The sequence below is a fragment of the Dermochelys coriacea genome, chromosome 1, assembly GCF_009764565.3.
Source record: "Dermochelys coriacea isolate rDerCor1 chromosome 1, rDerCor1.pri.v4, whole genome shotgun sequence".
NCBI classification, from domain to species: domain Eukaryota; kingdom Metazoa; phylum Chordata; order Testudines; family Dermochelyidae; genus Dermochelys; species Dermochelys coriacea.
Window position 1 is genome coordinate 327,425,710 of NC_050068.2, and position 15,289 is coordinate 327,440,998.

Genomic DNA, 15,289 nt, shown 5'->3' on the forward strand with positions numbered 1-15,289 from the left:
ATCCACTTATTGGAAAAGGAAAATAAGCTTTCCTGCTTTTTCAACTTCCAATCTATTTTTCAACTTTGAATGAACTACTCCATCCACATGAAGAAAATATTCTTTCATCTGTTAGCTAAACTGAAACCAAAAGTAGTTAGGGCAAAAACTTCTTTGAACAACAGAAACTGGAAGTACTTACATTTTGAAAATTGTAAATATCCAGTCTTATCTCCATTTTAAAGACTGAAAAGAGAGGTACTTAATGCTGTACAGGACACAGCAACATATTTATAATGCTTGACCTGACCTCAAAAGTTAAAGATGTGTTTTCTCCCCAATTATTTAATTTTATATATAGATATAGATCTAGATATATAAAATTTAAAAAGAGGTACCCTTTAACTCATGAAAATTTGAGGAGGGCTTATTGTTGTGGCATATTTTTTATTTAAAGGATTTTAGCAAATTATACTGCAATTAGGGTTTACCATAGGTTGTCAATTTTAAATTTATTTTTCTAAAACAGGTAAGTCTATTTAATTTAAATAAAAACACAATTTAAATAAGAAAAATCCAAAATTTGTATCCACGCTTCCCACAATGACACAATAAAGGAATTTGAGAAAGGACATCTAGAATATTATGGAGTGGCAAATAGACTCTAGTTTCAGTCATTGATTTTTCTTAAGACTTCTCAGGTGTCTTTTTACTCCTTTAAGCTTTGGGTCACAAACAGAGAAGATAAGAAATAGCTTCTAGCTTTCCCTCACAATAGGAGCTAAAAGGCGATTTAAAAGGTAGGCATCCGAGGTAAGCAGAGCAAAAATATCCCTGGGGGTTTAGGATATACTGCTTCATTGCTATGCTTTGGTTTTGTGATGTGTGGAAGCATAATGAGATACCTTATTAAATAATGCAAGTTATCCAAATTTTTGGAGTTGTTTACTAATGGTGTCAAAATACTGAAACTGGTCTAGCATTATTTTCTTCCACATTTATATTATAAATAGGGTTCTTCGTTTTCAGTTTTTATTTTATTTAATTTTTCCCAGGAATTTTCAGTATTTATTACCTCAACAATAAAAACAGATGAAAATCAGTACAAAAAACTAGTAATTTTTCTGGGTAAATATTGGGGTTTATTTTGGTGGACGGAAAGACATGGAGAAAAAAGTATTCAGTAGATGAATACTTTGAATTCCATTATTCATCGATGTGGTCTGCTGCAAAACTAAAACAGAACTCAAAACATAATGCCACCTCTGAGCTTAAGAAAACAATTTCTCTAATCCTCAAATAAAACTTTTCATTTGAACAAACAGTTTACTGTTGTAGACTTAGAACTATTAGCCTATAAATATTTACATTTAATAATTGGGCCACACCACTTGCAGCGCATATACTCAACTTCATCCTTTTCTCCCTTTAAAAAAAAAATTGAATGCTTCCTTGTGTTCTCAAATGTATTCTGATACAGATTTTCATTTTCCTCCCATTTTAGTGTGTCAAATCTTTAAACCGTTATCTGCTAACAGCTTGAAATGTATACATGCTGTGCGTGAGATTCATCAGTATATTCAGATGCACATGCACTTCAGACTTTGAATGTGTGCCCTGTGTTTATTGTGTGTATCTTCTACACTAATGCATAGCCTTATTTTAATGGGCAGCTTTGCATATATACACACAGACTAATGTATCGTATTTTCCTAATAAAACAAGTTATTTTTATATATTTGAATGATACAAAAGTGAAAATCAAAAAAAGCTGAATACTACTTTCTGTAAAACCTGGGAATTTTTCAGTAAAAATTAGTTTAAACTGAAAACGAAGAGGCTTAATTATAAAGAATATTTTCTTTAAATTTTGAACATGCTGCACAAGTTGTTTAGAGAATTATCTTCCACAGTGCAAGATAGTTTGAAAGCTGTTTTAATTAGTGCTGTAAGATACCTTTACAGCTTTTATGTAACATGTTACATAAAAAATGGAAATTCCTTTGAACACTATTCCTAGTATTTTCAAGCATTTAATTTTTCTTGAGATCTTTTAAATTTAGCCAACTTGAAAGCCAGCCTTCTCAGTAAAAGAAAAAAACAAACAAATGGAAACATCCTGGCACAAACCGTTAAAGTTAAAAACAAGTTAAATCTTATCACAAAGCAGAACATAAAATACGTCTCCTTTTTATCTATTAAACTTTGATTGCTTGACTTTGCAATCTAAGTAACTTTCTTTTAACAGATTTCATATACGTAATATTTGCATGGGCAAAGAAATATGATTAGCAAACACGAACTCCAGAATTATTCTGCAAAATGTACTTTAGAAGTTTTGTAAATCCAAAGAAAAAATGGTTACCTACCTTCCGTAAGAAGTGTTCTCATGATGTGTTGCTCATGTCCATTCCATTCAAGGTGTGCATGCGCCCACGTGTGCAGTAGTCAGAGACTTTTGCCTTAGCGGTATCCGTAGGGTCAGTAGTGGCACCCCCTTGAGTGCTGCGCTCATGCGCTGGTATATCAGGCACCGCCGAGCCTACACCCTCTTGGTTCCTTCTTACCAGTGACCAACAGAGGGGCAAAAGGGCGGGTAATGGAATGGACATGAGCAACATCTCAAAGAACAGTTACGAAAGGTAGGTAACCGTTTTTTCTTCTTCGAGTGCTTGCTCATGTCAATTCCATTCTAAGTGACTCACAAGCAGTGCCAATGGAGGTGGGCTTGTAGTTCACGGTTTTGCAGCTTGCAGCACTGTTCTTCTGAAGCCAGCGTCATCCCGGGCCTGCTGGGTCAGCACATAATGGGATGTAAACATGTGGACAGACGACCAGGTAGCAGCTCTACAGATCTCTTGGATCTGCACACGAGCCAAGGTGGCCACTGACGACGCTTGCACTCTAGTCAAGTGCGCCTTGACTATCGATGGAGGTACACTCAGGAGTTCGTAGTCATATCAGATGCAGACTGTGATCCAGGACTAAATCCTCTGAGTAGACACTGCATGACCTCTCTTCCTGTCTGCCACAGCAAAGAACAGTTGCGTTAACTTACGGAAAGGCCGTGTCCTGTAGATATAAAAGGCCAGTGACCTCCAGACATCCAGGGCGTGTAACCTGTGCTCCTCTTTGGAACTATGGGGCTTTGGAAAAAAGACTGATAAGAAAATATCCTGGCTGATACGAAACTGGGAAACTATCTTGTGCAGAAATACCAGGTGCGCCTGCAACTGGATCTTATCCTTGTAGAACACCGTATAGGGCGGCTCCGACATAAGCACCCTGAGCTCTGATACTCTGCAGGTGTATGTAATTGCCATCAGGAACGCCACCTTTCAGGAGAGAAGGAGAAGAGAACAGGAAGCCAGAGGCTCAAATGCCAGTGCCATGAACCTCGACAGCACAAGGTTCAAATCCCAGGGAGGGACTGGATCCCAGACGTGTGAGTAAAGACGCTCCAGACCTTTCAGGAATCAGGCCTTCAGGTCATGAGCAAAGATTGGCCTGCCTTGGAATGGAGGGTGGAAACCTGAAATAGCAGCCAGGTGGATCCTGATTGACAACAGTGAATTCTTGGAGCTTGAGGTGCAGGAGATAGTCCAGGATCACCTGCAGGGAGGCCTGTTCAGCCCAGAAACACCGATCCAAGGCCCAGCATGTAAACCTTTTCCACTTTGCCCGACAGCTCACTCTGCTGGAGAGCTTTCTGCTATCCAGCAAGATCAGCTACATTCGGGTCGAGCATGCCCGCTCATCCACAGTTAGCCACGCAGCAGCCACTCCATCAAGTACAGTGCCTCCATGTTCTGGTGCAGGAGACTGCTGTGATTCTAAAGACAGCAGGTCTGGCCAGAGAGGGAGTTGCAGCGGCTAGGCTACTGAAAGGTCCAGCGGCATGCTGAACCACTGCTGGCAACACCACTCAGGAGCTATCAGGATAACCCTCACCCTGTCCCGCTTGATTTTCACTAGGACTCTGTGGATCAACGACACTGGCGTGAAGGCGTACATCAGGGCCCCGACCACAGAAGTAGAAAAGCATCTGACAGGGAACCCACCCACACCCTCAAGCAAACATAACAAATGGCGTTTTCTGTTCTGGCGGGATACAAAGTTCCCCTGGGGAGTTCCCCACTTTCAGATGATCATACTAGCCGCCTCCAGATGGAGTGACCACTCGTAGCGAGACGAGAAGGTTCTGCTGAGGCAATCTGCTAGCACATTCTTGATGCCAGGCAGGTACGGGGCTACCAGATGAATGGCATGCCTCACACAGAAGTGCCAAAGGTTGAGAGCTTCTTGGCAGAGGGCTGACGACCTGGCTCTGCCCTGTTTGTTGATGTAACACATTGCAGCGGTACTGTCCGTGAGGACTTGCACCACCTTGCCTCTCAAATGGAGCAAGGCGGCCTGGCGGCCTGCTCTGAGCTCCCTGACGACGTGGAGGGCCAGATCATCCCACACCCATCGACCCTGGGTGTTCAGCTCGCCTAGGTGGGCTCCCCAGCCCCAGTCTGAAGCATCGGAGACCAGGGTCACAGAGGGGGACTCCCTGCAACACCGACCCAGTGTCCAACCACCAATCCAGGGACAACATGATTTGATCTGGCACCCTGACCATCCAGTCTAGATGATGTCAGTTGGGAGTGTAGACTGATACCAGTCATGCTTGCAGAGGACGGAAGTGGAGCCGGGCGTGACTGACCACATAGATACCAGCGGCCATGTGGGTCAACAACCGCAGACTGGTGTGAGCTGTGGTGAGCGGGCAGCTTCTCACATCGGAGATCAGATCAGACATGGTCTGAAAACGCACCTCCGGGAGGAAGGCTCTGGGCTTGCATGGAGTCGAGAACCGCTCCAATTAACTCTATGCATTGGACCAGTCTTAAGGTGGATTTTTTTCTCGTTTATCAACAGGCCCAGGTCATTGCAGGTGGAACACACCAGATCAAGGCCTCTCTGCACTTGGTTCTGGGACCTGCCTTTGATGAGCCAGTTGTCGATGTATGGGAAGACCTGGACCCCTCAGTGTCTGAGGTAAGCAGCCACCAGCCCCACACATTTGGTAAAAACCCTTGGGGCTGAGGAGAGGCCAAAGGGGAGCGCCGTAAATTGAAAATGGAGTTTGCCCCCTATAAACCGGAGGAAATGCCTGTGACCTTGGAATATGCAGATGTGGAAATCAGTGTCCTTCAAAGCAAGAGGAGTATACCAGTCTCCCAGTTCCAGGGAGAGAATGATGGAGCCAGGGAGACCATGCGAAACTTCAACTTTTGAGAGCCTTGTTGATGTGTCGCAGGTCCAGAAGGGGCCTGAGGCCCCCTTTTACCTTCGGGATTAGGAAGTAGCAGGAGTAAAATCCCTTTCCCCTCATGTCCCAAGGGACCTCCTCCACTGCAGCCAGGCACAGGAGGTTCTCAACCTCCTGAACGAAGAGTTGCTGGTGAGAAGGGTCCCTGAAGAGTAAAGGTGGAAGGGAGGGAGGGGCGGCCAAAAATTGCAGGGTGTAACCGTGAGAAGGTTGTACAGCACCCAATGGTGCAAGGTGATTTGGGACCAGGCCAAACGGAACACAGATGGTTGAGGAAAGAGCGGGGTGGAGCCTGGACGGTGAACGGGGCAGCGCTCTCGACCGCACTCTCAAAATGAGCACTTCCGGCCCCCCATAGTCTTTTGCCGGACCAGGCTGCACAGGTGAACGGGGCAACGGTGGCCAGAACTACCACCGCTTAGGTGACATGGGCGGCCAGAACTGCCTCCTCACTGCAGTGTGTACATTCCCTGCAAGCGAAGGGTGGTCCTATTGTCCTTCAGCCCATGCAGCCTTGCATCAATCTGATCTTAAAAAGAGACTGTTCACATCAAACGGGAAGTCTTGGATGGAAGTCTGAATTTCCTGGAAAGAGACCTGCAGTCCGAAGCCAGGAGCTGCGCCTAATCACCACCGCCGACATGACCACCCTGGCTGCCGTGTCCCACGCCATCTGGAGGGAGCACCTGGCAGCCGTAGTGCCCTCCTCCACCAGGGTGCCAAATTCTTGGTCCAACTCCTGTAGAAGGGACTCTTTGTACTTATGAAGGGAGACCCAGAAGTTAAATTTGTAACCGCCCAAGAGGGCCTGATGGTTCACCATCCAGAACTGCAAACTGGCCGTCGAATAAATCTTTCTCCCAAACAGATCCAACTGTTTGGCCTCTTTATTTTTGGGAGTCAAACTGCTATGCCCGTTTGTCTCTTTTATTGGCCGCAGAGACCATCAACAAGCCTAGGGAGGGCGGGTATAGAGATACTCGAACCCCTTGGCTGGGACAAAACTTCTTTTCAGCCCTCTTTGAAGTGGGAGGACAGAGGTTGCCAGAGACCGTTGGCAATCTTAAGGACTCTGTCATGCACCAGTAGTGCGAGACGGGTAGGGGTGGAGGCTGACAGGAGGTTAAACAAGGAGTCCATCTGTTCAGCCATTTTCTCTGCCTCCAGGCCCAACTTCTCGGCCACCCAACGGAGCAGGGCCTGATGTTCTTTGAAATCATCCAGCGGGCTTGTCCTTGAGGGTCCTGCAATCACCTCATCCAGGGACGAGGATGATTGCACTGCTGGAGGAGGTTCTGGGGCATCTTCCCCCGTGGGGGAAGAAGGCCTAGGGGTGGGCACTATTCCCTCTGCTCCAACCAATGAGCATGCCATCGGTGGTGCAAGCTGCTGCTCCAAGGCACTGCCAATGAGTGGTGAGAAGTGGGCATCGCCACAACCAGCATTGCCCATGTGCCCCAATAAGGCCATTTCACCTGCCACTGGCCATGCTGCCAAGTTGGTGCACTCCATGTCGACACAGCCTTGAGTGCCCATTCGCGCTGGTGCTGACTAGGCAAGGGACTGAACTGGGCTTCTGTGCCGGAGGAATCCCCTTCCGGTGACCACCGTGGGGCCGTTGACATCTGGGTCTGCTTGCTGGACATTACTGACAGGGACCAGTGCCCAGAGCGAGATGATCGATGCTGGTATCAAGGAGCCAGCGCTGGGGGGAATGGAGACTCACGACTGGGAGAACTTCCATGATTCGGGAGATCAGGACCTGCGCCTATAAGACTATCTGTGGGAGGGTGAGCGGCATCTTGTTCTTGACAATCCACGTTGAGACGGCGGTGACCGGGAATGTGGCATCCGTGACCGAGGAGCCCCAAAACATCCGGGATGCGGTTCCAGTGACCTGCAGCATGGACGTGGAGAGCGCTGCTTCATCTCGGGGGATCGGCGGCACTCCACCGCTCTGAGGAGTTTTAGTGACTGGCTTGCCCTCATGGGGAGCCTTTGCTGGTTCCTGGGGCACACTGCTCTCTATGCTCTCTCGGCGCCAGGGGAGCCTGTGAAGGCGTCAGTGCTGCCAGGGTTTTGTTACCCATGCCGCTCCTGGGAGTCAGCGGTGGACATTTCACGGCACTAAGAGCCCCAGCTGGAGGGGTGCGAGCATGCAGCTCCGGAGTGGCTGGGTGGCTTGAAGCAGGTCCTTTGATGGTCCAGTGCCAGAGATTTAGACTTCTTTTTGGGCAACAGGGAGGGTGCCAGGCAGCTCACTGAGGCCAAGGTACTCAGCGAGTCCTGGTGGGGCTGCACGGTCGACTCCATTTGGAGAGCCTGAAGCTGAATATCCTGCTCCTTCTGTTTGTGGAGCCAAAAGTTCTTACAAATTCGGCACTTGTCTCCAATGTGTGACTCACCTAAGCACTTGAGGCAGCTGCTATGTGGGCCACTTACAGGCACAGGCCTGTGGCAGTCCGCCCAGGGATTAAACCCAGGGCATACCCTGCCTGGAGCTAAGTCCCAGCTGGGACCTTAACTGCTAACTATTAACTACACTTAACTACTTAACACTAACTACTATGAACAAAACTATTTACAAAGCCCTAAGAAAATAGACAAAAACTGCTAGCCTTTGCAATACAAGGGAAGGCGCTCCCACTAACCACCACAGGCTGTAAGAAGGAACTAAGAGTGCAGAGTGTTGGCGGCGCCTGATATACCGACGTATGAGCACAGAACTCAAGGGGGCGCCACTGCCAACCCTAAGGATACCGTTAAGGCAAAAAATCTCTGACGAGGGTGCACATCAGCACATGCACCCCTAGAATGGAAATGACATGAGCAAGCATTTGAAGAAGAATGTATTTTATCAGCTGTAACCAAATCGTTGCAGAATTCCATTAAATATTTTAGTCCCTTAGATTGCCAACAGTGACATGCCAAAAATCTATAATGACGTTCCTGTCAGTGAAGTCAAGGAGTTGCATAGCATGCATCACATAAGCACAAATTTTGGGGTAGTATGTACATTTCTATAAAGTTTTTTTCAATTTTTTTTGTTTTCCTTAAAGTTCCGCTTTTTATAGATGTTCCTTTTTATAGACATACCTTCTTTGTTTTAGGATACTTAGCAGGGCATTTATTAAGTGCTGGAGCTTCTGTTTCAGTAACTATTTCTGCAATAGTAGTTTCTGTTTCAGGCTCAGCTGCAAGTGCAGTGTTCTCAGTTTCATTCTGTTGTGAAGCAACTTCCACATCCGGAGAAGACGGCTGGATATCTGAACATGTGCTGACAGTTCTGTGTCGTCTACGCTGCTGTCCAATATGTGTTCTGCTCCGAGAGAAACTTTTTCTTTGTTTAGCTCTATTAACTTTGGCCGGGGTTGGCTTGGTGGCAGTTTCCTCTTTTGCTGATTCCTGGTGCAAGATATAGCAGTTAAAGTAGTTACATACATGCCTAAAAATAAAACAAGACTGATTCCCTCATTCTTAGAGGTTTGAAAGACTATTAACCCAGTTTCTGGCTTTACAACGGAAATATTTAATGCCTATACCCTCTCAAGACACAAACATGTGCATGGGGTTTCCTGTATGTTTATGTGAAATATCAGGCACTAGCCACTGTTGAGCAGGAATCTGGAGTGGAAAAACTACTGATCTAATTAACTTGGTAATTTCTCTGCTGAACTTTATGATATAGTTTCTAACTAGATTGGTCTATACTTAATTTATTTATATCATTAATCTCTTTCAAGGCAAGGACCTTGTTCCCTTGTTTGTCTGCAATGCCCCAGCACACCTTTGGTGCTACATAAATAATGCTCTTAAATATGTTAACTGTGAATATTTTGGACTTTTCCTTGTCTCTGTTACAGTATCTGCATAGCAAAGAAAGGCAAAATATTTAATATAGAGAATGCAGTACTATTCAGCAGGGAAGTATTTCCCACTGGTGATTAATGCTTTTAACCATGGCTGTTTCAAACAGCAGTTTTAATTTATTGAATTTTTATTTTAAGTATACCTGACAAAGTTATTCTTACTAAAATCTAAGCAATTACAATGACATGCATAATATTTAATATATATTTATAGTACTTTCTCTTTGATACACCACGTGTATCAGACATAACAAACTAAGCCTTGCAAAACTTTTGGAGTTAGGATTAGAGTGCAATCTGACTCTCAGTCCTGAACTCTAAATACTAGCTAATGCTGTCCCAGGGAACCTTTGTGTGTATATAAAACTCTCTTAATTTAACGGCTATGAATGGTTAAACTAATTTATCTGTTCTTGAAAGATTAAAAAAAAATACCATGTCATGTCAAAGCTCTTGTTCAAATTTTACTAAAATTTGAAGTCAAATCCAAAAGACAAAATATGGAATTAAGATTTCAAAAGTTTTAGACTAAAAATCTATTTTGAATTTCAAATAATCTTTAACAAGGTAATATTTAATACTTGTTTTAAGTTACAGATAGCTACCTGAATAAACTCTGTGTCACTGATAATCTGTGCTTCTTTGCATTCTGATTTAACCTCCGTTTTAGCGGTGCTGATTCTTTCCAAAGCTTGTTCTCTTCTTTTTTCTCTTTTTTCTAGTCTGGCAAAAGCTTGCAGAATAGCTTCCATTTTCCGTTCTTCTCTTGTCTGAAGCATATAATAAAGATTTATCAGATAACAAACATCAGTTTTAGATTCAAAATGCACCGGTTTTGATTTTTAAAAGGTGCTTAAAAAAAAAAAACACACGATATATATATATATTATATATATATAAAAAAAATGTGTTCATGTGCAGGTCAGATTCAGCCAAAGCTCAGAGAAAATGACTGTTAGTATCATGAGATAGTATTTGAACAACATTTGAATTCTTATCAGCCCCATCAAACACATAAAGTAGGATTTCCTGTTCTGGACTAGAACCAATAGCATACTAAAAATAAGCATTTACTGGTAATCAGTTATACTAGAAATGTAAAAATAACATGCAACTTCAGGTCTCAAGCCCCTGGCTATTATTTGTATGTTGCTCCAAGTCAATTTCTCTATGGAAATACTGCAAAACTGATGGCCAGAGGAAAATGAACATTACTTATCAGGAACAATACAAATAAATATACAGAGTTTTTCAACGTTACATATACCAAAGTAGTATTTTATTCTTTTAATTTAAAAGAATATTCCATATATACTCGTTCGTTTATAAGCCTACCCCCAAAGATGGATAGGTAAAAATAGTAAAAACTGTATGACCCTTTATAAGCCAACCCTGTATTTCAGGGGTTGGCAAACTTGGGCTCCTGGCCCATCAGGGTAAGCCGCTGGCAGGTCGGGACGTTTTGTTTACCTGGAGCGTTCACAGGCACAGAGCCCTGCAGCTCCCATTGGCTGGGAATGGCGAACCGCAGCCACAGGGAAGTGAGGGGCTCCATGCCTGCAGACGCTCCAGGTAAACAAAACAACAATGTATTAAATATTCAATTCAATGATTTCATAGAGTTTTAAATCATCAAATTTTGGTGTAGATCCGTTTATAAGCTGACCCCCATTCTTTGATGCGTCACTTTTTTACCAAAAATATTCGGCTTATGAACGAGTATATATAGTGTGTGTCAAAATAGGTGCCCTTAAGTTAATATACCAACATTGCCATATAAAGCAACTAGATTCTTAGTATGAATACAGGAGTAATTCAGGTCTTGATCCTTGTGCATGGACAGACCCCTTGCACTCACAGAGAGCTCCATTTATGTAAATGCACAAATTACAGGATCAGATGTTTAGATTAAAAGCTCCGAGTCAGGGACCTGTCTTTTCATTTTCTGTGAAGGGCCATACATACACATGGCAAGGTATTTTTATTACTACTACTAACATTAATCTTGCTCCAGTAAAGACTGGGCACAATAGAGAAATACGTTTTCTGTTAAAGATAGGGGCACTTACAAATAACTATGCTGCTCCTAATAGTGAAACAAATGGGCAAAATAAAGCTCAGCTCTGCACCTGTTTTACTAATACAGTAACTCCTCACTTAACGTTATAGTTATGCTCTTAAAAATGCTACTTTAAGCTAAACAATATTAAGCAAATCCAATTTCCCCATAAGAATTAATGTAAATAGTGGGGGGGTTAGGTTCCAGGGAAATATTTTTCGCCAGACAAAAGACTGTATTTATACATACATACATACACACACACATATAGAGTATAAGTTTTAAACAAGCAATTTAATACTGTACACAGCAATTATGATTGTGAAGCTTGGTTGATGTGGTAGAGTCAGAGGGTGGGATATTTCCCCTGGAATGCCTTACTGCTAAATGATGAACTAGCACTTGGCTCAGCCCTCATGAGGGAGGAGGCATAGCATGGCAGAGAGACAGAGACCCACAGTGTGTGTGAGTGTGAGAGAGAGATAGACAGACAGACAGACAGACATGGGCATTGCCCTGACTCTACTCTAAGTACACTGCCTTTTTAAGTACATCAACAAGTTGAGACAGCAGATGCTGCCAGCAAGCTCCCTCCTGAGCCAGTAGTGTCATCCACTTTCCTCTCCTTCCCCCCCACACCCTCGTGGAGATGGGGCAAAGGAGCAGTGCGAAGGGGACACCTTGACATTAGCACCCTTTTTCCCCCTCCCCCCCACACAGCAAGCAGGAGATTCCTGGGAGCAGCTCCAAGGCAGAAGACAGGAGCAGCACATAGCAGTGGGGGAACTGACCGGCAATTGATAGCCAGCTGGGCAGCTGCAGCACATGGAACTTAGGGGAGCTGCTGGTCCACCCTCATTCCAAGCCCCCAGCAGCTAGTTCCAATGGGCTGTTCTTTCTGCAAGCAGTGGACAAAGGAGGCAGCTGCCAATCAACATTGTAAGGGAGCATTGCACAACTTTGAACGAGCATATGCTCTAACTGATCAGCAACGAAACAATGTTAACTGGGACAACATTAAGTGAGGAGTTACTATATCTGAAGATAAAGCTTTATATTATTTGCAATTATGGTGACGAAGTTGTAGTTTAGACTTAATTCTATTCTCATTGTGTAGGATTATTATGCACCATTATCTGCAGTATAGTTAAAGTTGCTATACAGAGTTCAGCTTTAATAGGAGCTTTAAACTTTTATTCTGTACAAATCTAATTGAAATGGCAAAACCAAAATAAATATAAACTTGGTTACTACTTGCATTTTTTCATGGTGGTTTGATGAATAATGAATCGACACAGAATACAGTTCAAAATTTTGGTTGTCTATATTTCAGAATTTTTTTAGCCATAATGGAAAATGTGTGCTAAGGCAAATCTGCTGTATTTCACGTGATGACAGATCTGCCACATCAATCTTGACAAAAATTGTAAAAAAAACGAGAGAGAGAGAGAGAGAGAATCCTTCCCCATATACCACCATATAGTGCAACTTCATCAAGTTTGGACTCTAACACAAAACTTCAACAATTGCCTCAGCAGCATTAAAGCAGAATAACTTCCAAAATGCATGTGATATGAGACAGTCAGATGTGCTGATCTGTTACTATAAAGCATATGAGATCTTAAAAGTTTTACATTAAAATGCAAGTTCAATAAAGTTGGGTTACATATTGCTTTTTTATATCAATTGGGGATGGAAATGAAAACCTAATGGAGCGTTGTAGTACCTTATCCATAGTTTGCAGGCAATATGAAGGTGGAAAGAAATGCAAAAATCTTTTCCCTTACCATCTTAAAATTTGTTTATGGTTATGGGAGGATGGAGAATATCCTGCTGCAACCTGGAACACCACTAAACATAGCTCTTTGGTTGCTATTTAAACAGAATTCAGTGTCAAATGGTGTTCACTTGCATAAAACTCACCATGCAAAGATTGAGCACCTGATGGTATAATGTATATTTTAGACAAAGAATACACATTCAAGATTTGTGACTGATAGAAATTTAATAGTTTTAAGAAGAAATGATAGATCAAATATGAATATTATATAATCACTTATTTTTTTTGGGAAAGGGGAAGAGATTCTTCATCATTTCTGAAAAAAATACTTGCCTGTGAAAAACCAATAAAAATGTTTTAATTTGGGCTGTTGATTAATCACAGTTAAACACAATTAACTCAAAAAAATTAATCAGATTAAAAAATTAATAGTGATTAATTGCACTGTTAAGCAACAGAATATCAATTGAAATTTATTAAATATTTTGGATGTTTTTCTACATTTTCAAATGTATTGATTTTGATTACAACACAGAATACAAAGTGTACAGTGCTCACTTTATATTATTCTTTATTACAAATATTTGCACTGTAAAAATGATTAACAAAAGAAATAGTATTTTTTAATTCATCTCAGACAAGTACTGTAGTGCAATCTCTTTATCGTGAAAGTGTAACTTACAAATGTAGAACTTTTTTGGTATATAACTGCACTCAAAAACAAAACAATGTAAAACTTTAGAGCCTACAAGTCCACTCAGTCCTACTTCTTCTTCAGCCAATCGCTAAGGCAAACAAGTTTGTTTACATTTATGGGAGATAATGCGGCCTGCTTCTTATTTACAATGTCACCTGAAAGTGAGAACATGCATTCACATGGCACTTTTGTAGCTGGCATTGCAAGGTATTTACGTGCCAGATATGCTAAAGATCTGTATGTGCCTTCATGCTTTGGCCACCATTCCAGAGGACATGCTTCCATGCTGATGATAATCATAAAAAAACCCCCAAAAAACGTTAATTAAATGTGTGACTGAATTCCTTTGGGAAGAGTTGTATGTCTTCTGTTCTATTTTAGCCACATTCTGCCATATATTTCATGTTATAGCAGTCTCAGATGATGACCCAGCACGTCGTTTTAAAAACACTTTCACTGCAGATTTGACAAAACGCAAAGAAGTACCAATGTGAGATTTCTAAAAATAGCTACAGCACTTGACCCAAGATTTAAGAATCTGAAATGCCATCCAAAATCTGAGAGGGACAAAGTGTGGAGCATGCTTTCAAAGTCTTAAAAGAGCAACACTTTGATGCAGAAACTACAGAACCTGAACCACCAAAAAAAGAAAATCAAGCTTCTGCTGGTGGCATCCGACTCAGATGATGAAAATAAACATGCATCAGTCTGCTCTGCTCTGGATCGTTATCATCAGCATGCATGCATGTCCTCTGTAATGTCGGTTGAAGCATGAAGGGACATATGAATCTTTAGCACATCTGCACGTAAATATCTTGCAACACTGTCTACAATAGTGCTATGTGAACGCCTGTTCTCACTTTCAGATGACACTGTAAACAAGAAGCAGGCAGCATTATCTCCTGCAAATTGTAACCAAACTTGTTTGTCTAAGCAATTGGCTGAAGTAGGACTGAGTGGACTTGTAGGCTCTAAAGTTTTACACTGTTTTATTTCTGGATGCAGGTTTTTTTTGTACACAATTTTACATTTGTAAGTTCAGCTTTCAAGATAAAGAGATTGCACTACAGTACTTGTATTAGTTTGTATTGTACTGAATTGAAAAATACTATTTCTTATTTTTTACAGTGCAAATATTTATAATATAAAGTGAGCACTGTACACTTTGTATTCTGTGATGTAACTGAAATCAATATATTTGAAAATGTAGAAAACATTCAAAAATATTTAAATTAAATGGTATTCTATTATAGTTTAACAGCACAATCAATCACACGGTTATTTTTTTTTTAATTGCTTGAGAGCCCTAATTTTAATACATTGTTGTTTAAATATATTAAAACACCAACACACACCATATTAAGGTGCTGAAATTAACTTGAACAGTAAAAACTGTAGTCAGAGTCATGTTGGAACATTTCTGGAACCGTGCAACAAAAAAACCAGTTATCTGCCTTTCGAAACTGTTGTTCTTCGAGATGTGCTGCTCATGTACATTCCAAGTCAATTGTGCACACAGCGCACACACCTTCGGAAGGGTCTTCCCTAGCAGTACCCTTTGGGTGGGCTATGGAGAGCTCTGGAGTGG

The 15,289-nt window shown here is 42.1% G+C and overlaps 1 protein-coding gene across 3 annotated transcripts in view; it reads right to left on the reverse strand.

Annotated features, from left to right (window-relative positions):
- KMT2E (lysine methyltransferase 2E (inactive)) overlaps positions 1-15,289 on the reverse strand; it is a 114,964-nt gene that overhangs the window by 25,663 nt on the left and 74,012 nt on the right. For all 3 annotated transcript variants that reach the window (XM_038401030.2, XM_038401020.2, XM_043497241.1), the window contains 2 exons: positions 9,771-9,935; positions 8,393-8,701 (listed from right to left, as the gene is read on the reverse strand). In XM_038401030.2, coding sequence (XP_038256958.1) covers positions 8,393-8,701; positions 9,771-9,935 — 474 coding nt within the window. The remainder of the gene's footprint in view (positions 1-8,392; positions 8,702-9,770; positions 9,936-15,289) is intronic.